This window comes from Triticum urartu, chromosome 2A (assembly GCF_056163025.1).
Source record: "Triticum urartu cultivar PI428250 chromosome 2A, HENAU_Tu73, whole genome shotgun sequence".
Classification (NCBI taxonomy): Eukaryota; Viridiplantae; Streptophyta; class Magnoliopsida; order Poales; family Poaceae; genus Triticum; species Triticum urartu.
Genome location: NC_141874.1, coordinates 65,704,193 through 65,728,792, shown reverse-complemented (window position 1 = coordinate 65,728,792; position 24,600 = coordinate 65,704,193). Strand labels below are relative to the sequence as shown.

At 43.8% G+C, this 24,600-nt stretch overlaps 1 protein-coding gene across 1 annotated transcript; it reads left to right on the top strand.

Annotated features, from left to right (window-relative positions):
* The first annotated feature begins 13,619 nt into the window (after positions 1–13,619).
* On the top strand, positions 13,620–19,031 carry LOC147983785 (uncharacterized). The gene is made up of 2 exons (XM_087543107.1): positions 13,620–18,561; positions 18,639–19,031. The coding sequence occupies exons 1-2, from the start codon at positions 18,496–18,498 to the stop codon at positions 18,876–18,878; spliced, it is 306 nt and encodes a 101-aa protein (XP_087399233.1). The 5' UTR covers positions 13,620–18,495; the 3' UTR covers positions 18,879–19,031.
* Positions 19,032–24,600: the final 5,569 nt, after the last annotated feature.

Genomic DNA, 24,600 nt, shown 5'->3' with positions numbered 1-24,600 from the left:
CACAGCTAGCTGCTACAGCGTTATCATACCTAACCCTGACGGCAGGGGACAAGGGCATTAAATGCCCGTCTGTGTCGCCTAGACAGCACCGAAAGGGACCGCTAGGGACGCCACCATCTTGCCACGATGGTTGTCTTGTCAGCGCCTGCGTGCCACCGCACGCCCCTAGCTGCACAACCTCCTGCCACGTGCGCTTGGGAGGGGCCTCGGAGCGACACATGGGTGGATGTGCTGGAGCGCGGGCGTGGAGTGGGAGCTTGCCGCGGCAAGCGCCTTGCCGCGGCCGTCAACTTGTCGCTTCCGGGAGCTTGTCGCTCACCGGGCCTTGTCGGGGCGCGTAGCGCGCCGCGGCAAGTTCCTTGGAATGCCTCGGACGGCCTTCCCGGCAAGCGCCTCTTTCCGGGGTCTTGGGACGCTTCTGATGGCCTTCCCGGCAAGCTCCTCTTGCCGGGGTCTTGCCTTTTTCCCGGCAAGCTCCTCTTGCCGGGGTCTTGTCTTGAGTACTTTGTTCTTGAATGGTCTTCAAAAGGACCGCGGAGGATCTTGGCGGTGACCTGGCAGGCCTTGCCGCGGGACGCTGCGACTGCCCGTGCACAAGTTCGGGGTACTAAGGGTACCCCTACTTTAGTACACCGACACATGATATGACTTATTAGTTCATCGAAAAATAGAAGAGACCTGGACTCTGTCTCAGTATTTAGTTTCTTCTCGTATGTTGCTTGTGGCCATCTATTGTTTTTTATTAGCACCCCAATTTTTTCCCACTGAGAAACATTGTTTTGACATTTCTAGTTGAGGATATTCCCCGCTTCATTCTTCTGGAAGGAATGAAGCATGAATTTTATTGGGAGAATTGAATTTATACCCTTAGTTGGGTCACCCTCGACTGATTTGCCCCTAATTTTGGAAAACACGCGGTCTTGCCCAGCTTTGACTGCTCCCCTTGCGTTTTTGCCCTTCCGGCACCTCTCCATCCAGTCAGTGCCGTTTGACCGCAAACGACGCGTTACTTTGGACATTTTTGCCCCTGTCGGTGCTATACCTGATACCCCTTCGTCCGAAATGTGCTAGCGCAAGAAAACATAGGAGAGCGAGAACGCCGGCGAGGAAAAAGGAGTGGGAGGCAAGGCGTGGCGCGGTAGAGCAAGGAGCGGCGACGCATGGCGAGCTCGGGCTCTTCCATCTTCTCGCCGGTGGTCGGAGAGGTAAGTAAAACTCCGGCAACGCTTCTTCCTCCCCCCCAATGCGTTCTAGGGTTTGTGATAATTGGGGAAATTTCTAATTTAGGTTGATGGGGTCGGGATTGTGGAGCATGTCTCCGAGTTCTGTCTTCCAGATGAAAGTTATTGCGGATTGGAGCTTTTATCAAAGCATCATTGCCCTGGTCATGGCCTTGTTCCTGCCCGGCGTGTCGCGTGGGGAGGAGCTAACACTAGCCGCCGTTTTTTAGGGTGTCCTCTAGATGTAAGATCTTGTGAATTATACCATGTTTGAGATGGTGTTTATGCAGTCTCTAATGTTTTGTTAATTTGATGTTCAAGCAGTTACCACATGAGTGTCACTGGGTCATTTGGGTTGATCCTCCTCCTCCATTGCGTGCTGCCCTTGCTTTTGAAGACCTGCACGCAGAGCTAGAACAAAGTTGGATCAGAAGCCACAAAATGCAGAAGCAAAACATGGAGCTGTCAAAGAAAAATCTAGCTTTGAAGAAGACAGTGAGAGAGAGAGATGAGATGCTGCTAGTTCTGGCATTGTTGTTTGTAGGAATGTGTGTTGCTGTGTTTTTTGTGTTCTAGTTTCTAGCAGTTGTTGAAGAAAGTGTGTGTGAGAGAGATGTGTTGAATGTTGTTTATGATGCACTTTTCTATGCTAAATTTGAAGATCATTATGAACTACTGATGCTTGTGACACTGTACCAAATACATATTTATTCCATATGTAGTGCCAATTGTACCAAAAAGAGCACATATTTTACCAAATAGAGCACATATTCAATCAGGTGCCAATTGTACCAAATAGAGCACATATTCAACAAACTGACATTGTACCAAATAGAACAAACTGACATTGTACCAAATTCAACAAACTGACATTGTACCAAATATAGCAACTTCATAGTGCATTTAAGCACACTTAGTACTAGAACTTAAGTGCATAACAACAAGATAACATAGCACTAGAACTTAAGTTTCTTGCTCCTGGTGTTCTTGGTTGGGTTTGGAGCTAGCATTGCCTTGCTTCTAGTGTTCTTTGATGGGTTTGGAGCTTCAATTGCTGCTGCTCTTTTTGGAGAGAAACCTTTGCTTTGAACACTGCTTTCTTGCTCCTGTTCCACAACTGCTTTCTGGTTGACACACCTGGGAGAAGCTCCTCTTGCTGCTGCCCTTTTATAATTTTTCCTAGGGCTAAAACAAGTGGAAGCATATCACAATTTGAAAGATTTTATAAAGAAAGAAGTAAGATCAAAACATGTAAGAATTTGTAAGCCAAGATCTTATACCTGACTGCACAACTAGCTCCTGTAGATGCATCATGTGAGGGCTCCTTTGGTGGTGGCATCTGCTGCTGCAGAACATCAGGTGCTGTCTCATCCTCCTCCTCCTCTTGTATTTCTGCTTCTGCTGGTTCATTGGCTGTAGGATGATCATCTGCATTGTCTGCTCCCCAATGTTCATCTTCTCCAAAGGCTGGATCAATAGATTGTTTGCATCCCTTGGCTTTGTGTCCACATCTCCCACACCTTTTGCACTTGTGCTTCCTAGGACCAAGGCCTTTTCCTTCAGTGCTACTTCTAATCCTTTGCTTTCTTGGTCTGCCTGGAGCTCTGTGTTGAACAGGAGCACACAATTTGAATCCAGGATCTATAATGTCCCATTGTTGCTTGCCTTCTAGAGCTGGTAGGTTCTCAGCATAAGTAGCTCTGAACATGTCAACTAAGTAATATTTGTGGACATATTGATCTATTCCACTTGCTTCACCTCTTAGAGCAGTGATAAAGAAAAGTGCATGGATGCATGGTTTACCAGTGATCTGCCATTGTCTGCAACTGCAAGACCAGCGCTCTAAGTCAACAGGGTACCTCCATTCTCTCTTCTCACTGTCAGTAGCAGTCACCTCTGCCTCTGTTGGGCTTCTCCTCACTATACTCATTTGCAAACCTTTTGTTTTCTCCATTAACACCTTCATTACTGCTGGTATGATGTAGTGCCCAATGAAATGGTCAGAGGCAATTCTGTTTCTTAAGTCAAATTTCTCCATGATATACTGCCTTATCTTGTCTAGCAGATCAACTATGTGCAGGCTCTTGTATTTTTGATTCTGGAGTTGAATGACTCAGCTAGGTTGTTATTGACATAGTCAACTTTGCTCATCTCATTGAAATCAGCTCTTGCCCATATTTTTGTGTGGTGTTCCTCCAGATATTCCTTTACTTTAGGCTTGCCTTTCAACTGGTTCAAGTGATAGTTGTGTTTCTTGATGCTACAAGTTAGTGAGCATGGCCACAAATTATCATCATAAAACTTCCCCTTGAATTTCTTACTGAAATTTTGGGCCAAGTGCCTCATGCACTCTCTGTGCTCCACTCCAGGGTATACATCCTCAACAGCAGTTTCCAATCCCTTGCAAGCATCAGTATGTATCACTAAACCTTCTGGATGACCTATTACTTTCTTTAGGTTGCTAAAAAACCAAGTACAACTCTCAATTGACTCCCCTTCCAAAACACCATATGCAACAGGAAACAACCAGTTGTGTCCATCTAGGGCACATGCTGCCACAAGTTGCCCTCTGAACCTACCAGTCAATGCAGTAGCATCTACAGCTAGGTATGGCCTACACCCCTCCAGAAAACCTTTTTGGCATGCTTTGAAGCACACAAACACCCTTCTAAAGCACTCCTTGTAGAACTTCTTGTTATTAAACTTGTACTCAACTGTGTGCTTCTCAATTTCCACAATACTGCATGGTGATGCCCTCTCTACTTCAGCTTTGAAAGTATATAATAGCTGAAAGCTATCACTATACTTTCCATACAGTTTGTCAAGTGCAATCTCTTTGCCATGGTAGCATCTGTCATATGGCACCTCCACACCATATTTCTCTAACAACTTGCTCTGAATTTCTTTAGTACCAATTCCTGGATTTGCTCTGATCCATGCCATAGAAGCATATGCTATCCATCTTCTTTTTGCAGCTCTCAATCTCTGAGATCTATTCACACTAGGACATGTATGCTTATATGGGTTGACTTTAATCTGAAACAAACCAAAAAAACAATGAGATTAGTACAGAAAATGCAATACCTGAAAATAAACTAAAACACAGAAAATGCAATACCTGAAAATAAACTAAAACAAAAGGACAAAAATACAATACCTGAAACAATGTGCTCTTCCTCATTAAAGAGGCATGCAGTCTCCACTTGCATCTCTCATAAGCACATTTGATAGTAAACCTTGTTGGATCACTTTTCAGAGTAAGGAACTCAGTTTCAGACTTGATTGAGAAGCTTGCAACTGCATTTCTGCAGTCAACTGCACTAGAGAATACCATACCTTCATCAATACATGGATTTTCCCTGTCATGCATCTTTACAGGTCTGTCCTCTTCTGCATCTTCAAAAACTCCCATCTCAACATCCTCTTGCTTCTCATCATCATCTGCATCTGAAAATTCTGCAGGAATGTACTCTTTATCTGCTGCATCTCCTTCATCATTATTGTGCTGGACATATCTAGGATATAGAACCTCATCCTCCACACCAGGTGCATCAGGCAATGCCTCCTCCACAACAGGATCAAGTGGCTTCTTTTGGTTTTCTTGGCTTTCATTGACACTTCCAGTTGCATAAGCACTTGGTGTTCTAGGAGCACTTGGTGTTCTACTGCTAGCCCTAGTTCTGGATCCAGATGGCCTGGAACTAGATGTGTTCACACATCTCTGGCCTCTAGTTCTTTGTATAACTATGATTTCCAAATTGCATGACATAGTTGCTGCATTACTTGCAAACATCAGACCTAACTCTGCATCACACTGCACAGGGACCCAACAAAGTTTGGAACTATCCCAATATCTGATCTCCACAGCATCAAACAATCCCCATGGATACATGGCACAAATGGCAGCCCTAAAATTAGTATATGAACTAGTGCTGTCCACAACTAAAGGAAATGTGAATCCGCAATCTTTTCCTTTTGTACCAGCAGAAACTAGAACAGTGGTCTCCATTCGAACTGAAAGAAAGAACGCTGTAGCTGGATCCATCCTATGGGGGAACAATATCCAGTGATAAAACGCACAAACTTTAGACTAAACCCTAAATCCAAGTAAATCTCCTATGAAAAAACCAAGCAAATCAGGTCCAATACTAACCCTGGGGGAATTTGCCGTGCAGATCCGCCCCCGCTTGTCGCCATTGGTGCAGATCCGCCACCGCTTCTCGCCGTTGGTGCAGATCCGCCACAGGAGCTTCCCTTATCGTCGTTGGTGCCTCCGCCGCCTTCTCCGTGCTGCAATGGAGGTGTGCTGTTCCTACCACCGAAGAGGCCACCGCCGACGCTTTCTCCACTCTCCCCCATCACCTTGCAATGGATCTGGCCGTCCGCCGCTCGTCGCCGCAATTTACGGTTCGTCAGAGGGGAAAAGAGGGAGCAAGAGTGGGGAATGAGAGAGTGTGAGTGAGCACGGGGTGTGAGTGAGCACGGGGGCAAGCGGTGTCCAAAGTAACGCGTCGTTTGCGGTCAAACGGCGCTGACTGGACGGAGATGTGCCGGAAGGGCAAAAATGCAAGGGGAGCGGTCAAAGCTGGGCAAGACCGCGTGTTTTCCAAAATTAGGGGCAAATCAGTTGAGGGTGACCCAACTAAGGGCACAGAAACAATTATCCCAATTTTATTTATCCAAGTACAGAAAATGCTAGTACAATTTAGTGATTATCATTTAATTGCCTTTCAGAGCCAATGAGTTCTCTTATCTTTATCTAAAATATAATGGAGCACCAAATTTATGAAGGCTAATTGGCTAATTAATCAAAAGAAAAGAAGAAAGTGAAATAATATTTTGTTTGTAAAATATTACAGCATGCATCTTTATACTTTTGTTTTTTATCAACATGTGTTCCATGGCTTTATGGCAGATTTGAAAGTGATATGCTTGCCTTTAGGGTGTTACTATGGGGCGGAGGAAAGGAGAGGAGAGAGCAAGGTGCCGTTTGCATGCGATGCAAAACTTACATGTATGAATAGTTTCACATCTCAATACTTAGATATTCCCTCCGTCCCATAATGTAAGACGCCTTTTGACACTACACTAGTATGAAAAAACGTCTTACATTATGGGACGAAGGGAGTAATTCGCAAGCAAAGATGAGTTGATTCCATATTTCCATACAAGCCCTCAATGCGCTCTTTCCATATTTCCATACAAAAGGAAAATTCTATGCCAACCCTGCTGCGTGTATATGTGAAGAGACTAAAGATGACCCCTCTAGTACAGGAGGGAAGAATTCCAAAGATGATCCCACGGGACAGAAGAGGTGATTGATATTGGGGCCGGCGGTGATTCTTTGGTCAGATTGGAGGTTTGTGAGTTGGAGGTCATCCTGATTATTTGAGATATTTTGCAGCTCAGAGGAATTAGTTAAAGTTATTTGCGTGCTAGTGGTGTATGTGGTATACTAAACATTCAGAGAATTTCTGATTTTATTTGGATGGATTTTGGTGTATGCATGAACTGTACTTCTTAATATAGTGGATCTTATTTTGTCTTGCAATGTGTTACTAAACTTTTGTTGGAAACAGAGAATTTCAGAGTCTTTTCTCTTTATTTCCACATTACACAATATTTCATATTTTATTTTTGAAAGGAATCAGAGAAACAATAACATATTTGAATTCTTTATAATAAAAGAAGTACGTAGACCTGCTTTCAAAACATCCATGTGATCCTGTAGACACTAGATCCTCTCAATACAAAACATGTCAGCATCTACAGTTTGATCACTACACCATTGGTTTGCGACTTACTGCATCCTTCCTCTTTTCTTGTACACTAAAAAACAAGACTTCCTACATCCTTCATCTAATACAACATATTGTCGTCCTAATCAGAGCTCCTTAATCCTGTATAAGCGAGTTTTTCTGTCAGAGAAGAACCAAGACGCATACTATCATATTGTAGGTACTATACTGCCACAAAATTGAATGGATGGAACTTAACTTGCGCAGAACACTGAAGACGAGAACTGAGAAGGTTCCTTGGCATTGACAGTATTCAAAGAAATAGTGCATTCTGAATTAGCATATCAGAAATCTTTTTGTGTGGGGTCTATAGACAACAAGATGATCTGGTAGACAACCACCAGGCAAAATATTGGAGGAATATACAAACAGGAAGAATATCCCAAACCAAGAACTAAACAAGATTTTTCTCAGATACACTCAACAAAGACAGTTGTTGAAAAGCCTATCACAATCTGCTGAAAAACACGCACAAATTAGAAGAATAAACATCCAATGGTACTTCTACAAGCATTCACATGGATCGATTTTATCGACAGAATATTTCAAAAGGTAAATGCATTGTACCCCAATCAAGTATTCACTATACATCATGAAAAAGATGGCGGTGAAATCTTTTCCTTCCTATTACTAATTTTGCTCGCTCTCCAGCTTGTAGTTTTGATAAGCTTAATAAATCTTCAACAAATGTACTTGAATTTCTATCCAAACCTATACAGAAACTGCAAATTATTCCATTATGTATTGCCTAAACAATATATGGGCTAGGATGCAGGTGAGCAAATGTACAACTGTCTTTTGAGTTCCTTGCAGATTGTAAAAGAAAACAAGAAAACTGAAGCAGCAGCTAATATGCATAACTAATTGTGGAAATTCATCAATACATTTTTTGAGGACTAACAGCTTATCATCTTCTTTCAATTCTGGATAGTGGCATGCCTGGGACGCCTTTGGTGATATAATTTCTAACTGAAAATTAATGACATTTTTCCTATTTTTTTATGAATAATCCATGGTGGTACACAAGCAGCTCAAATTGATAGGAAACTTTGCAAGAAGTACGTGAAGTATTTTACATCAACTCGAACATGAGGTATGTCTACTTTAAAGCTATATCTAGATGATAGGAAAGTCACATATGCATTCTAAACAGACATAATTCCCCAAAATAATTTCTTGTTTCTCTAGCAGGAAAATTTAGCAGCACCTCCAGAATCTACGTTAAGTAGAAACATTATAATAATGTTTGAAAGAGCTACTAGCTGCAGGTATGACTCTGAATAACAGAACAAGAACCTTTCTGAACAATGCAAGTGTATTTACAGCGAGATTTGCTATATTCTAGAACAAAAAGATTCTCCATACCTTCCAAAAAACGATAAGGAAAATTCATTGAGTTTGACAAGGCAATCAGGCTATATAACTAAACTCAATTCACAGAAGGGGAATTCTGTAGAGGAAAAAATAGTGTGTTTTGATGGAATTCATCATCATTGATGACAGTAACTAGAGTTTACTTATATAGTGAGGCCTCACCTGGATCCCTACAACAAAAAGATTACACTGAACAAATTTACGGGAACAACATCAAGAAAGAACACTAGCTGGAGACGAATACCTTTCTTCTTGAATTGGATATTGGTATCCCCATGAAAATCAGGAAACAATAGAAGAACTTAGCCAACCAAATTAACATTTAGCAGTACCCAAACTACAAGCTGAAGAAAAACTGCAAGTAGCTAGATGTTGAGGTCGCAGCCATGCTAGCATTGTGGCACACGCAGCAGGACAGATTCTGGTATTACCAAACCTTAGCATAAGCATTTTAATTTCACATAACATGGTAATTTCATTATGCTCCCATTACAACAGGCTCGAGTAATTCCTTAGAAGTAATTGCCCTATCATAAAGATATCAATCTCGTAACACACAAAGATGCCCCCTTGACATAACAAAAAAGCTTCAGTATATCCAAAATAGGTAGAAATATCACCAGGGGAATGGAACCGTCCATGTTCGAGATCGGCAAGGGGCATACCTCGAGCTCATGGACGCATGAAGTAGGAGGAGCGACCAAACTTAAGAGGAGGTCGATGATGCATAGACCATGATGACTCAATGGCCTGTGAAATCTCGCGTTCCTTTCAATCAGCGAGGTGAGGGGTGGGAGAGAGCGCGTTGACACGACCGAGCGCCCTGGCACTGAGGTCGAGCTCAGACTTGATGCCGTCGCTTCCGTTGAACTCGATCCCGCCGGTGGGACGACCTCTTCTCTTCTGCAAATCCACCGGAGCAGGTTCGCGGCCGCAGGGACAGAGTGACCTGCTCCGCTGGCCTCTGGAGAAGGGGAACCGCCGCGGCTGCGTGCGAAACTGGTCGGCGGCGGTGGACTGGCGGAGATCGTTCGGAAAATGGCAGAGCCCTCCCACGATCTGGTCTTCTTCCAATTATTTTAGCACTATAGATGCGTGAGGTAAATTTACCTCGCAAGTCTTACGGTTCTTTCCATATGCCATAAGAAAAGAAGAAAGTCCTGCCGTCCTTTTTTTGGCATAGGGCCATACGTGAGGTAAATTTACGCCCCAAACTCTGTTTCTTTCGTTTCTTCCGTGCAGCGTGTGGTTTGGCTGGGGTGAAGAATAACAATTTGTCACCCAGGGTGACGAATAGTCAATCCCTATATATATATATAAATATATTGTTTAAAATTGTGTACGTGCCAGGTCATCGTTTTTTTTTGAGTTGTTGATTGTTTTTTGAGATAGCTATCCGCTTATTCCAAGTGGTGTTACGGTGTGCCAAGTCACCGTTTTTTTTTTTGAGTTGTTGATTGTTTTTTGAGATAGCTACCTGCTTATTCCAAGTGGTGTTACGGTGTGCCAGGTCGCACTTTGTATCGTTCAAGTATGGTACAAGACCCTCTATTAAATGAACAACCATCGCCTCGTAAAATTTGTGAACAAGCCCACGGCTAAAATTATCGGAAACGTGGGCTGCCCCAACATACTTACTATTTATATTTTCTATGTGGGAGCATCCTCAAAACAAAATGTGAGAGTACAATATTTATTGGGTCCCTTTGTAATTGGTGCTAAATTTTAACCAAAGAGTTAACTGACAAAATGTTAGTGCATGTTAACAAAAATTATATCGTTTGATTCGTATTTGAACATAATTTTCAATAATGTGATTTTTTGTGGCATGCATGAACATTTGGTTAGTTAAATTTATAGTAAAAATTCGGCAAGGTGCAATCAACACATGCAAGTATCAAAAGGAAGTCACGGCATGCATGCATGCATTGTAATTAATGCATCGGCAAACGCAAATTATTGAAATATATCGAGTGCAGTGCTTCGATGTGTCGCGTCAACTCGTACAACGAGAAGTTTGATTATTACAACGCCCTCTCCCTTGCGGACTAAGCTCCGGTGCCTTAACTGCACCTTCCATTGGTTGTATGACAAGTGGGCCACCCACCTGTTGGGCCCACCTGTCATACACACAAAGGCAGGAGCCGTAAGTCAATGAAGCTGCGTCCCTCCCTCGCCCATGAGCGTGGTGGCTGGCAGGACTAGGAGAAGTTTTCGCTACACGCTCTCCCTCCGGCATGCGATGGACATGCAGTAGTTCATTCGGTGTCAGATGGCCAGAAGCATACTGTAGTACTCCACTGCAGTAGTACTCCATCATTGTTCGACTTCCCAAAGAGGCGAAGAGCCAAGCGCAGCCCGGACGCTCGTGTGGCAGTTTCATGTGTAGAGTAGTCTAGGATAGCATGTACCATGCCTCTAAGCTTAAAATCGTTGGGGTCGACTCCATGCTATGAGGCCGTCTTGAAGCAATTTTTTGATTAAAATAATCTTCTGGACCTCCCTGTCATCTTGGTGATTGTAGTTTGCACGCTCATCTGGTCAAGACAGGAATATATATTTTAATTTATGGTGGGGTAAATGTTAGAGGTTGCAGCAAATATATTATACACTGCGGGTCTTTTAGCCAAGTTTAGAGGCAAGCATGTGGGGCCAGTGCTATGATGTGTCGCGTCAACTCGTACAACGAGGAGAAGCTTGATTTTACTACTACACGCCTTCTCCCTCACCCATGCGCGCGGTGGCTCGCAGACGAGGAAAGGCTTTTGCTTATACTACAACAAGCTATCCCTCCCGCACGCCGTGGACGAACATGCAGCAGTGGATTCGATACTGTAGAAGTAGTAGTAACATCATTGTTCATCTTCTCGAAGAGGTGAAGAGCCAAGCGCAACCTAAACATGGAAGTTGCGAACCTTGGAGCACGTATATAGCCAGGTGATACATCTCCAACGTATCTATACTTAAAGTATTCATGCTGTTATTTTATCATTCTTGGATGTTTTACAATCATTTTATAGAAACTTTATATCATTTTTTGGGACTAACCTATTGACCCAGTGCCCAGTGCCAGTTGTTGTTTTTTGCTTGCTTTTTACATCGCAGGAAATCAATATCAAACAGAGTCCAAACACCATGAAACTTTTTGGAGATTTTTTTGTGGACCAGAACACTCAGGATGGGCCACAGCAGCACCTAGGTGTGCCCCGAGGGGGGCACAACCCACCCGGGCGCGCCTGGGGGCCCAGACGTGCCCAGGTGGGTTGTGCCCACCTCGGTGGCCTCCCACACCCCCTCTTTACCCTATAAATTCACAAATATTCCAAAACCCTTTGGGGTTAACCTAGATCAGAAGTTCTGCCGCTGCAAAAGGCTCTATAGCCACCGAAAAACAATCTAGACCCTTTCCGGCACCATGCCGGAGGGGGGGAATCATCTCCGGTGACCAACTTCATCATCCCGGCAGCCACCACGATGAGGAGGGAGTAGTCCACCCTTGGGGCTGAGGGTTTGTACCAGTAGCTATGTGTTTAATCTCTCTCTCTCGTGTTCTTGAGATGTCGCGATCTTGATGTATCACGGGCTTTGTTAATATAGTCGGATCATATGGTGTTTTTCCCTCTCTATCTTATTGTCATGAATTGAGTTTTTCCTTTGAGATTTCGTTGTTATCGGATTGAATACTTTTATGGATTTGAGAACACTTGATATATGTCTTGCAATTGAATACTCGTGGTGACAATGGGGTATCGTATTGATTCACTTGATATATGTTTTGGCACTCAACTCGTGGATTCCCGAGGTGACATTGGGGTAATCTATGCATAGGGGTTGATGCACGTTCTTCTCTTTGTTTCTCCGGTAGAAATCTTGGGGCACTCTTTGAAGTTCTCTGTGTTGGATTGAATATTATGAATCTGAATTTGCTTTGGTATTATTTTAGTACGAACTCTTGGTTAGATCGATTGGAAAGAATAGCTTCGTGTTATTTTAGTACGAACTCTAGGATAGATGTCACAGCCTAATTTTTTGCCTTTTCTTTTTCATTTGTTTTTCTGAGATTTTTGTTTGAGTTTTCTTTTTCCGTGGCTTTGTGGTCTGGAAACTGAAGAAGATGCCCTCTTCTTTATTTCCACAGTGGCTTGTCATCCTCAAACCCTTCCCTAGACCTTGCCATTTTCATCCTAGCCCAACCCCAATATTCTTTTGGCTAGGGAATATTCATTTTTTCAATTAAAGGAATAACCCTGTCTGCCCTAAGTTGTGAAGCAACCTAAATTTCTATCACTCTCAAGATTCCCAAATAATTCTCAGAAATTGTTTGGGTCATATCCTTCTCAAATATGGCAAAATATTTCATTTCCATATTTCCCATCATGCTCAATTAATTATTTTCCTATTATGTCCTGAGTGGCAGATCGTGATGCAAGTGCCATATATCTTTTCCCAATTGACCCCAAACTTCTTGGACACCTCTTCATGTCCAAATCATTGCCTCATGCCAAAATTCAACTTAATTTGCCTAGTAAATATTCCTGGGCAATTTTTCAAAGTTACTGTCTGAGAGAATTGGTTGTGAAGGAAGTACTAGCTAGGTTAATCCAATTGATTTGAATTTTTGCATGGTCTTTAATTTTATCAAATCAAATCCCTCCTCAAGACTTGAGCTGATTCAATGCATCATGTGAGCTAAGCATCAATTCTTTGGGTTTGTCAAAATTTTCAGTTAATGAAGCAAGTATATTTTATCTTGCTCCATTATGTCTGAAAATTTTCCTAGGCCTTCTCCTACCTATAGGACTTATCTCCACAAAATTTAGGCTCATTTCATCTAGCCATCTTACCTCGGGATTTTCCCATTTTTATGGACAAAGAGGATAGCTATGAAGAAAGTACCATTTTGGCTTGGCCAAATAGCATGAAATTTTTATGGCACTCTCTTATGCCCAAATCATCTTGCCATGTTCATTTTCAGCTCTAGTGGTTACTCCTAGTGAGTGCTACTTTATGATTCATATTTTGGACCAACTTAAGCAGTTGTGAAGCAACTATATTAAACCTTGGTCTATTTCCTTCCAAACTTCACAGGACTGTATTACTTCCTAATATAAACCTCCCAGACATCAAGCTTAGTCCTTAATCCCACTAGTTTGATCACCAAGATGTGGCCAAGTTTGCAACAGCAAACTTGCAGCGATGCCACACTCCTCTCCTTGGCTTCTTATCTTGATCCATCGACTCCCTCAGCTTATATGATGAAGGGACTCATCACTAGACAGCTCGCGGCACCCTCTTGTGTCACCTCCTTGCCGGTCACAGTGGTGACCACCGTTTTGGCATGCTCTGAGCGTGTCCAGAGCGTCGTTTTGCTCGGGCACGGCTCGTGGTCGTCGCGTTCGCTCACCCGTGCATGTCCAGCGTGTTCCCCGCGTCGTCGCCGTCCCCTTGGACTCCTCTCCCCCTCCGATAGGGCTTTAATGGTGCTCGTCGCCGCGCGTCCACGGGTGCGCTGTAGCCGACCGTCGTCTTCTCCTCTGTTGGCTTCTTCCTCCTCTTGGCCCCGAGCGCTGCCTTGTCTCCGTGACCTCTGTGGCTCGTCCGTTCCCTCCCTCGTCGTCTTCCAAGGCCTCCCCGTGACCTCTGCGGCCGGCAGAGCCTCGACCGGACGTGCACGGCGGCACCCGAGCTCGAACCGCCTCACCCCGCCTATATAAGCCCACCCCGAGGTGCCCAGATCTCACCAAGCTCTTCCCCACATCCCCAGCAGCCGCCCGGACCACTTCTTTGAGCTACAGTGCCTCTCCTCGCCTCGGTTGCCCGCCATGGCCGCCGCGGTGATCCACTCAAATTCGACCGAGCCGTCGCCTCTCCCTTCCTCTCTTCACCACCACAAGTTTTCCCGTGCTCCGGCGAGTCTTCCCTGCCCATCCCCTCGTCGCCGGAGCCCTCGAGGCCGCGTTTCCCCAAGTCTACCACCGCCGCCCGTACTCGCTGCCTTCCCACGGTGCCGCGGCCACACCCCTCCCCGACGCCTGCTGCTGCCCCAGGCGGGAGAATCTCCTCTTCCCGCGCTCTCCGGTGCCCGCAGCTCGGCCGGAGGTGGCCGGGAACAGCGGGGCCAGCGCCGGCGCCGTCGCCCCTCCCTCTGTTCTGCGCCCGTGTCTGGAGGAAGAAGAGGAGGAGCGGGAGGAGAGAGGGAAAGGAGTGGGACCCATCTGGCAGCGAGACAAGGCCCCGGCCCCGCCTCTGCCAGCGTGGCAAGTGGAAGTGTAATTTCCTCATATATGCTTTCGTTTCAGTGAAAGCGTAAACAACTGCGGCTTCGGCCAAAAATACGCTTACACTGTCCCGAAAGCGTAGGTCATGGAATGCGCTTTCAGTTTTTCTGTTTTGGCCCAGTCTGTAAATATTTCTATTACAGATAGGTCCCTGGCAGAAAACCCCTCCTAACTTTTTGCTCGTAACTCCGATTGAGGTGAATCCAACGCCCACATCTTCATATCGTCGAGCCCGTTCTGTTCCCATCATTTTCACCATGTTTTGACATTCTGAAAATGACCTTGATGCCCTTGCCCCAAATCAACCCCCTCCGAGAGAGAACCCTTTCCGGCGATTCATTCCGCGGCTTCACCGCACATCTTCCCAGAGCCTTCTTTACCCCAGGCAAGCCACAACCACCATTTGTATGATAGTCATGCAGAAGCATTGGTTTTCAGCTTGAATCTTTAATAATTGTCTGTTTGTTTTGCTACTGCTATCGTTGTTTCGGTTATGCTGTGGATCTGTGTTTACTTTGATGATATGTTCATCTGCACCTGGTTATCATGTTCTACTTGCTAGTATTACTTTCGTATTGCCTTGCTTGACAGTAGTACTTGTTGAGTTGGTGCATGACTAATGTCGGTTACTGAGTACCGTTGCTACACATGTTTCCTTTGCATCTAGTTGTTTACATGCTTACCTGGTAGTATTATTGATATGTTCCTGCTTAGTATTTATTGTTGATGCTAGTGGTTTGTAGTGTTCTCGTTGTGATTTTCATACTCGTCAGTATGCCATGCTCATCTGGATAAATGGTTAAATGTTGTTGTTATGCTTGTTGATTGTGATGCACCCCCATGCTTATGTTGATATCATGTTCATGCATTATAGTTGCATCATGTTTTTTTTATCATGGCTCAGCATATTGCATTCAAGTTTAACTGGATAATAATGAACTTGAACAACTGTTGGCTGAGTCGGTGCCACCAAATCGAGCTGACCAGTGCAACCACACTTGCCTTATGGGGGGTCCTACCTGGGTCTATTGTCATGCCTTTCGCCGGTGCCTCCAACGAGGGAAGGTTATGCGCGGGTGCTGCCTTGGCCGGGTAGGACGGCATAAGCCTTGTGAGACCGAGTTGTTTTGTGTGCTTTGTCCCCGTTTGGGACCGTTTTTGTTTTGCCATGACGGTGGCCGTTGGTGTCTTTGGTAGGCACGGGGCCACCCAGGACTGAACCCCAAGGGGGTGTTGGTCGGAGTGGCCGGGAGAGTGTCATGGAGGTAGATCGGTTTTGTCGAAACGCCGTTGGTCCACACGTATGGGAGTGTGAGGCCATGGGTTCCGTGGTGTGGGTAAAGTGCGCTACCTCTGCAGAGTGTGTGTTAAATCTATCGATAGCCGCGCCCACAGATATGGGCCCAGTTCGTAGTCGATCACACTATGGGTCAACAATAATAATAATAACTTGATTAATAACAACCCCGGTTCGATGATGAAAGAAGTTGGTTGATATTTATGTGATCGTGGCAGGATCACCGTGGTATCATGGATACCGCGCTATGGATATTTGTGGTGTTATATGAGAGTCAAGGGTAAAGGTCAAGCTCCCTGTGGTCATGAATGATTACTACGGTATTGTTAGTACCAAGATTGATTGGATCCTGAGATAATCGTGTGATGTCCGTGATGGTAAGTGAGACATGTGATGGTTACGGCGTAACCCGAGCAGAGTAAGTTGGTGCATGATAGCATCATCTTGTTGCATGCTAATATTATCATGTTCGTATGTTCATGCCATGCTCGTATTGTTCTAGTTGTATCATCTAATTCATGCTATGATTGATCGGATAGTATCATGTTAATCCTTGTTAACTTGTAATTGCCATGCTATTGTCTGTCTTGATTGCTTTGGTTGTTGTGAGCTTGCAAGTACATTCAATGTACTGACCTGGCGTGTCATGCCAGTTTGCAGGTCATGCCGTATTTGATTGTTTGTTTGTCGTGGATTCCTTGTTTGCGAGCTAGGATAAGCGTTCCAGCCAGAGTCCCTGCGGAGTGGAGTTCATCACCGTTGTCGCTGTTCTGCTGCTAGAGTTATTCCGCTGCTTCGAGTTGTTCTGCTGCTTGCATAAAGCAACCACGGCAGGCGTAGTGTCGCCATGCTGATGTAACCCCTTGTACCCAATATAGATTTTAATAAAGAGCTGATTTGTTCTATGCTAAGCAGTGCCGTATTCCAGAAGACTTCTCCTCGATCTCTGGGCTGGAATACGGGGCGTTCCGGTTTCTCTGAGTCGGGGTGCCACAATAGATTGATCGGAAAGAATAGCTTTGAGGTGGTTTCGTACCATACAAACAATTCCGTCTTATGTTCTCCACTAGATGGGAACTTTGGAGTGATTCTTCGTTGCACGTTGAGGGACGGTTATATGATCCAATTATATTAGCATTGTTGAGAGGTTGCGCTAGTGAAAGTATGGACCCTAGGCCTCATTTTCAAGCATTGCAATACCGTTTTTGTGCCTGTTTACTATTTTCTACCTTGCTGTTTTTATTTATTCAGATTATAAAAATATATTTCTACCATCCATATTACACTTTTATCACCATCTCTTCGCCGAACTAGTGCACCTATACAATTTGCCATTGTATTGGGTGTGTTGGGGACACAAGATATTTCTTGTATTTAGTTGCAGGGTCGTTTGAGAGAGACCATCTTCATCCTACACCTCTCACGGATTGATAAACCTTAGGTCATCCACTTGAGGGAAAATTGCTACTGTCCTACATAACTCTGCGCTTGGAAGCCCAACACGTGTCTACAAGAATAAAGTTACGTAGTAGACATCACCAGGCTCTTGCATGAGACAAAATTGCTATGTGAGCCCACTATTGTAGTACTTGCTAGTATAGCCCTGTAAACCGGAAAGGAGTATTTGCCTTTCTAGAGATTCCAACAAGTGACTAGACTACACCCTAAATGAGTGAATCTACATCATAAATAAATATGTAGTTCTCTCGTTTTCCTCTCCGCCTTGGTCGCGGTACACAATATTGAGTACTCCTATATGACTATCCGCTCTATCTACATGCGGGACATCAAAGCATCCGGGCCTGTGTGCCATCCACCAAATCACAGCTAGGTGCTATAGTCGAGACTCACCGGTCACCCCGGTGTGCCCGTCATGACCCGTCATATCACAAAACCCACACCTTTACCAGTAGTGGTAAAGTGGCCTTGAAGTGGCCTCGAAGTTGGACTGGACGAAGCAACCATCATTTCACTGGAACGCTCGTTGAAGCCTTTTCTCCCCTTTCTTGAAGAAAACCTCACTCCAGGCTACTCACTTCTGTCATTTTTCTTCTGTACCGACGAAGGAAAGGTGCGTGAATCAGTGATGCTACTATATTTTCATTCCAAGAATCTTCTTTTTGCGAAGCACCGACTGATTCTCACAGCCTATTATTTTCCCGTTTTCATTGCGATTGTGGTTTCCTTTTGATTGCTTTTTGTTTGTCAGTACATTGATGGATCCTGGAGCACTAGGCAAAGAGTTGCTGGCGGACAACCCACTAGAGACAACGATCTCTAGGAAGCGAGCACCGACCAACGAGTTGACCATGTTGGCAGGCCAACCCATGGAGATGAAGAACTCCAAGAAACAAGCACTAGCCAAAGAGTTGACGACGTTGGCGGACAAACTCCTCAAAGAAAGCTGGAAGAACAACAAGGGCCCTACCGTGCCTACCCCAGAAACTCTAATGGCCACCTATGCGAGGCTCAAGGCCGAGTTTGAGGAGATAGTCACCATTGAGAAGTAGTATTCCCCTGGCAAGGTGATGGCCCCCATCGAGGACGAGGAGATGGCCCCCGGAGGGATGGGATCCTCCGGTGAGCTGTACAAGGTAAAAAATAATGGTTTGCCATAGTTGTGGTTTTTGATTATTTGCAATGTGCTTGCTAATATGTTAGGGTTGTGCAGGTGCCGATGGACGTCCTTGATGATTTCGATGTCGCGGCCTGTCCTATGGACAACGCCCCAGAGATCGTTTTTGATGTCGCGGTCCATCCTGTGGACATCGCCCCGGAGATCGATTCCGATGCTGATGTCCATCTTGTGGACATCGCCCCAGAGATCGATTCCGATGTCACAGTCCGTCCTGTGGACATCGCCCCAGAGATCGATTCCCATGCCGCATTTCGTGTTGTGGTCATTGCCTGAGAGATCGATGACAAGAAATAGTTGGTCGCGCTAATCCTTCAGGGTAGTTTGCATTGTGTTTAATTACCAGAACAATGCGTGTTATCAAACCATCTTAGGGCTAGTGCACTGTCTTGTGTGGGCGGTACTTGCTACTTTTGTTTGATAGTGAATCATGCGAACCCTCTCCGAGTTATGGAAACAGATGTATCCTCACCAGCTTTTGATGTAGTATATGACATGCTTAGATGTAAGTTTGAACTGTTTATCATATCAGCAGGGCTTGTTTGATGATTCTTGGGGTTAGTAGGCTAGCTAATGTGCGAGCTATAGTACTTGCAAAACACTCACCAAAGAGAAACGTTGGGGCTGATGAGCTCGTGGTACGCTTATAGGTCTGATCCGTCGTCGATCGGCCAATAGCCCAAGCTCCTAAAATTGTAGGCTTAGCGATCGATCAGACAATAGTCGACATAGATACATTCAGGCCTCATTTGGTTCATAGGGTAGGAAAATCGTAGCAAAAGTACAGAGACGTACAACACAAAATCATAGCAGTACAGAGACGTACTCCCCCCGTTCCAAAATAGATGACTCAACTTTGTACTAGTACTAACTTTGAAACGGAGGGAGTAAAAATCCTAGGCGGGCTAGTTTGGCCTAGTGGGTTTCAGTGATATGACGTGGTACAGTGTCGTCCAGTCTTCGCGTGTGGTAGCAGTATTGCGGGTACAGTAAGTTTTCTTGAAGAAGCGGAATTTAACGAAGTCATGATGGTTCCTTCGTCCGACCAACTTACAGTGGGAAAGGTTGGGCCTGCGCTACGACCGGGGTGGGCCAGGATAATTTTGTGCATGGCAGGTGGACCAGGATGGTCGACGTCCCACATGTCAGCGAATGAAAGTATTCTTTCCGATATAGAGGACAAGCAACAAGTATTCATTATTTATTGTTGATGAAAGCTATTGTCTCCACTATTACGATGGAGGAGTGTGAAACACGGCAGCCCAGTGAACTTGGCATGTGCACCACTGCCTCCTTCCTCATGTAATACTACCATAGTGTTGACTATAAGGTTGGCTATAAGGTTACACCTTTTTCTCACTTTCTCTCTATCTATTTTCTCTCAAATGTTTTTTACCTTTCTATTTTTAGACACAATTGTTATTGTATGCCTCTTTTTTTAGAATTAGTATTTTTTATACCTAGGAGTACATGTAAAGACGGGCTCTTGCAGAGCCCACTCCTTGACTTTGTCAATGCCTCTCTCTCCTCCACATAAGCGGGCTTATAGCCCAGTATTTTACTAGTACTACTTGCGATGAATGCGGGCAGCTGGCATCTGAGGGGGGAGCGCGCGTGGGAGGTGGGGGGGGGGTTCTGGTGGGCCAGGGCGGTCAGAAGCGGGCTTGGAAGTGGTCCGGACTCCCGCATGGCCCACCTCACATTATCACCATATATTTCTTGGAGTCCATGCATGGCGGGCGGGCGATCTCTTCTCCCTCCCCCGTCTCTCTCTTCTTAGCCGACGCCCGCCGAGCGATTAGATTTCGACTATCGAGGGCTTATTCCATTGTAGTCCCACATGTCAGTGAAAAAGTAAGACAACGTGTGTCCTCTCTGGTGAGCGGCGTGTGATACGTCTCCAACGTATCTATAATTTATGAAGTATTCATGTTGTTATATTATCTGTTTTGGATGTTTATGGGCTTTATTAAACACTTCTATATTATTTTTAGGACTAACCTATTAACCCAGAGCCCAGTGCCAGTTTCTGTTTTTCCCCTTATTTCAGTGTTTCGCAGAAAAGGAATATCAAACGGAGTCCAAACGGAATGAAACCTTTGGGAGTGTGATTTTTGGAATGAATGTGATCTAGGAGACTTGGAGTTGAAGTCAAGGAAGCTTCGAGGTGGCCATGAGGCAGGGAGGCGCGCCTGCCCCCCTGGGCGCGCCCCCACCCTCGTGAGCCCCTCGTGGCTCCCCTGACCTACTTCTTTCGCCTATATATGTCCATATACCCTAAAAACATTGAGTAGCAGAATAGATCGGGAGTTCCGCTGCCGCAAACCTCCAGAGCCACCGCAAACCAATCTAGACTCGTTCCGGCACCCTGCCGGAGGGGGGAGTCCCTCTCCAGTGGCCATCTTCATCATCCCGGCGCTCTCCATGACGAGGAGGGAGTAGTTCACCCTCGGGGCTGAGGGTATGTACCAGTAGCTATGTGTTTGATCTCTCTCTCGTGTTCTTGATTCGGCATGATCTTGATGTATCGCAAGCTTTGCTATTATAGTTGGATCTTATGATGTTTCTCCCCCTCTACTCTCTTGTAATGGATTGTAGGGCTGGACCAAAAGCTCGTAGCTCGCGAGCTTAATGAGCGCTCGATAGTTCGGCTCGTTAAGCTCATAGCTCGCTTCTTAATGAACAGAGCCAATCATTGATTTTAGCTCGTTAAGCTTAATGAGCTTAACGAGCGAGCTAACGAGTTTAACGAGTAGCTCGTTAAGCTCGTTAGTAACAACACAACATATATTTTCATATTACGTGACAAACTTTTTGTAGTATCTCAGCCCATCTATTTAATCTAATTGACATATGAGGCAACATACTACTTCATTTCTTTTTGTAGTCACCATATTTTATCTTGAAAATGATACCTACACATTCATCATGTATATCGTAACACATTATAATCTGTTAACGAGCGCTCGCGAGCGCTCACGAGCTTAACGAGCTTCAAACGAGCCGAGCCGAGCAGGGTTTTCTGCTCGTTAATCTTAACGAGCCAAGCCTTAACGAGTACGAGCTTAACGAGCCGAGCTGCTCGTTAGTCCAGCCCTAATGGATTGAGTTTTCCCTTTGAAATTATCTTATCGGATTGAGTATTTAAGGATTTGAGAACACTTGATGTATGTCTTGCATGTGCTTATCTGTGGTGACAATGGGATATCACGTGATCTACTTGATGCATGTTTTGGTGATCAACTTGCGGGTTCAGTGAACTTATGCATAGGGGTTGGCACACGTTTTCGTATTGACTCTCCGGTAGAAACTTTGGGGCACTCTTTGAAGTTCTTTGTGTTGGTTGAATAGATGAATCTGAGATTGTGTGATGTGTATCGCATAATCATACCCACGGATACTTGAGGTGACATTGGAGTATCTAGGTGACATTAGGGTTTTGGTTGATTTGTGTCTTAAGGTGTTATTCTAGTATGAACTCTATGATAGATCGAACGGAAAGAATAGCTTTGTGTTATTTTACTACGGACTCTTGAATAGATTGATCAGAAAGAACAACTTTGAGGTGGTTTCGTACCCTACAATAATCTCTTCATTTGTTCTCGCTATTAGTGACTTTGGAGTGACTCTTTGTTGCATGTTGAGGGATAGTTATATGATCCAATTATGTTATTATTGTTGAGAGAACTTGCACTAGTGAAAGTATGAACCCTAGGCCTTGTTTCAAAGCATTGCAATACCGTTTACGCTCACTTTTGCTACTATTTACCTTGCTGTTTTTATATTTTCATATTACAAAAACCTATATCTACCATCCATATTGCACTTGTATCACCATCTCTAGTGCACCTATACAATTTACCATTGTATTGGGTGTGTTGGGGACACAAGAGACTCTTTGTTATTTGGTTGCAGGGTTGTTTGAGAGAGACCATCTTCATCCTACACCTCCCACGGATTGATAAACCTTAGGTCATCCACTTGAGGGAAATTTGCTATTGTCCTACAAACCTCTGCACTTGGAGGCCCAACAACGTCTACAAGGAGAAGGTTGCGTAGTAGACATCAAGCTCTTTTCTGGTGCCGTTGCCGGGGAGGTGAGTGCTTGAAGCTATATCTTTAGATCTTGCAATCAAATCTTTTTGTTTCTTGTTTTATCACTAGTTTAGTTTATAAAAGAAAACTACAAAAAAAATGGAATTGAGGATGCCTCATATGCTTCATCTTTTTAATGTCTTCCGTGAAAATAAGGATTCCGATAATTGTGCTCAATTGCTAGAGGAAGAATGCATTAAAATGTTTGGCACTAAATCTTTGAATGATGAGCATGATTGCAATGTTTTTATTATGAATTCTTTGAATACCCATGATGCTAATGATATGCAAAGCCACAAGCTTTGGGATTCTATGTTTGATGAAGATGATATGTTTAGTCCCCCAAGTTTTGATGAGAAAATTTATTATGATGAAAGCATCCCTCCTATTTATGATGATTATTGTGATGACACATATGCTATAAAGAATAAAGATAACCATGAAACTTGTCATCATGATTTTAATTTTCAATTGGATTATGCTTCACATGATAGTTATTTTGTTGAGTTTGCTCCCACTACTATTCATGAGAATAAATTTGCTTATGTGGAGAGTAGTAAAATTTCTATGCAAGTAGATCATGAAAAGAATGCTTTAGGTTCTGGTTATATTGTTGAATTCATTCATGATGCTACTGAAAATTCTTATGATGGAGGAATATATGCTTGTAGGAATTGCAATAATATCAAGTTTCCTCTCTATGTGTTGAAAATCTTGAAGCTATGCTTGTTTTACCTTCCTATGCTAGTTGATTCTTGTTCACATAAGTTGTTTCCTCACAAAATCCCTATGCATAGGAAGTGGGTTAGGCTTAAATGTGCTCGTCATATGCTTCATGATGCTCTCGTTATGTTTTAATTCTTACCTTTCATGTGAGCATCATTGTCATCATCATGCCTAGCTAAAAAGGCATTAAAGAAAAGCGCTTGTTGGGAGACAACCCAATATTTACCTTTACTGTTTTTGTGTGTTCACATGATTATACTACTGTAGTAATCATGTTTTATATCTTTTGTTTCAATAAAGTGCCAAGTAATACCTTTAGGATAGCTTACGGTGATAGTTGTGTTGATCCTGCTGAAAATCAGAAACTTTTGCGCCCAGTAAATTAGTTTTCATAAATCACAGAAACGTTCAATTGATACGATTCTTTTTGCTATGGATTTTTACACGAATTTCTCAGGTTTTCCTAATTTGGTAGAATTTTTGGAGTTCCAGAAGTATATGTTTGATACAGATTATTACAGACTGTTCTGCTTTTGATAGATTCTGTTTTCATTGTGTTGTTTGCTTATTTTGATGAATCTATAAGTAGTATTGCAGGGTATGAACCATAGAGAAGTTGGAATACAGTAGATATTACACCAATATGAATTTATAATGAGTTCACAACAGTACCAAAAGTGGTGATTTATTTTCTTATACTAACGGAGCTCATAAGATTTTCTGTTGAGTTTTGTGTTGTGAAGTTTTCAAGTTTTGGGTAAAGATTCGATGGATTATGGAATAAGGAGTGGCAAGAGCCTAAGCTTGGGGATGACCAAGGCACACCAAGGTAATATTAAAGGACAAACAAGAGCCTAAGCTTGGGGATGCCCCGGATGGCATCCCCTCTTCCGTCTTCGTTCATCGGTAACTTTACTTGGAGCTATATTTTTATTCACCACATGATATGTGTTTTGCTTGGAGTGTCATTTTCTTTTGTTAGTATTTTCTTTCTGTTATTTAGAATAGTGTTTTGCATCCTTATTTTCAATAAAAATGTCAAGGATAGCCTTTACCATGCTTATTTTGCAAGTATTCATGTTGCTGTTTCAAAACAGAAAGTTTACCGCTGTTGCAAAAATTCCCTAGAAAAGCCAGAATATCATAAAATGTTGAAACTTTTTGCATATTGAGATCT

Coding starts and splice junctions, on each gene's coding strand:
- LOC147983785 (XM_087543107.1), top strand. CDS start 18,496: ATGGCCCCCATCGAGGACGAGGAGATGGCCCCCGGAGGGATGGGATCC. Junction 18,562..18,638: donor CCTCCGGTGAGCTGTACAAG/GTAAAAAATAAT, acceptor AGGGTTGTGCAG/GTGCCGATGGACGTCCTTGA.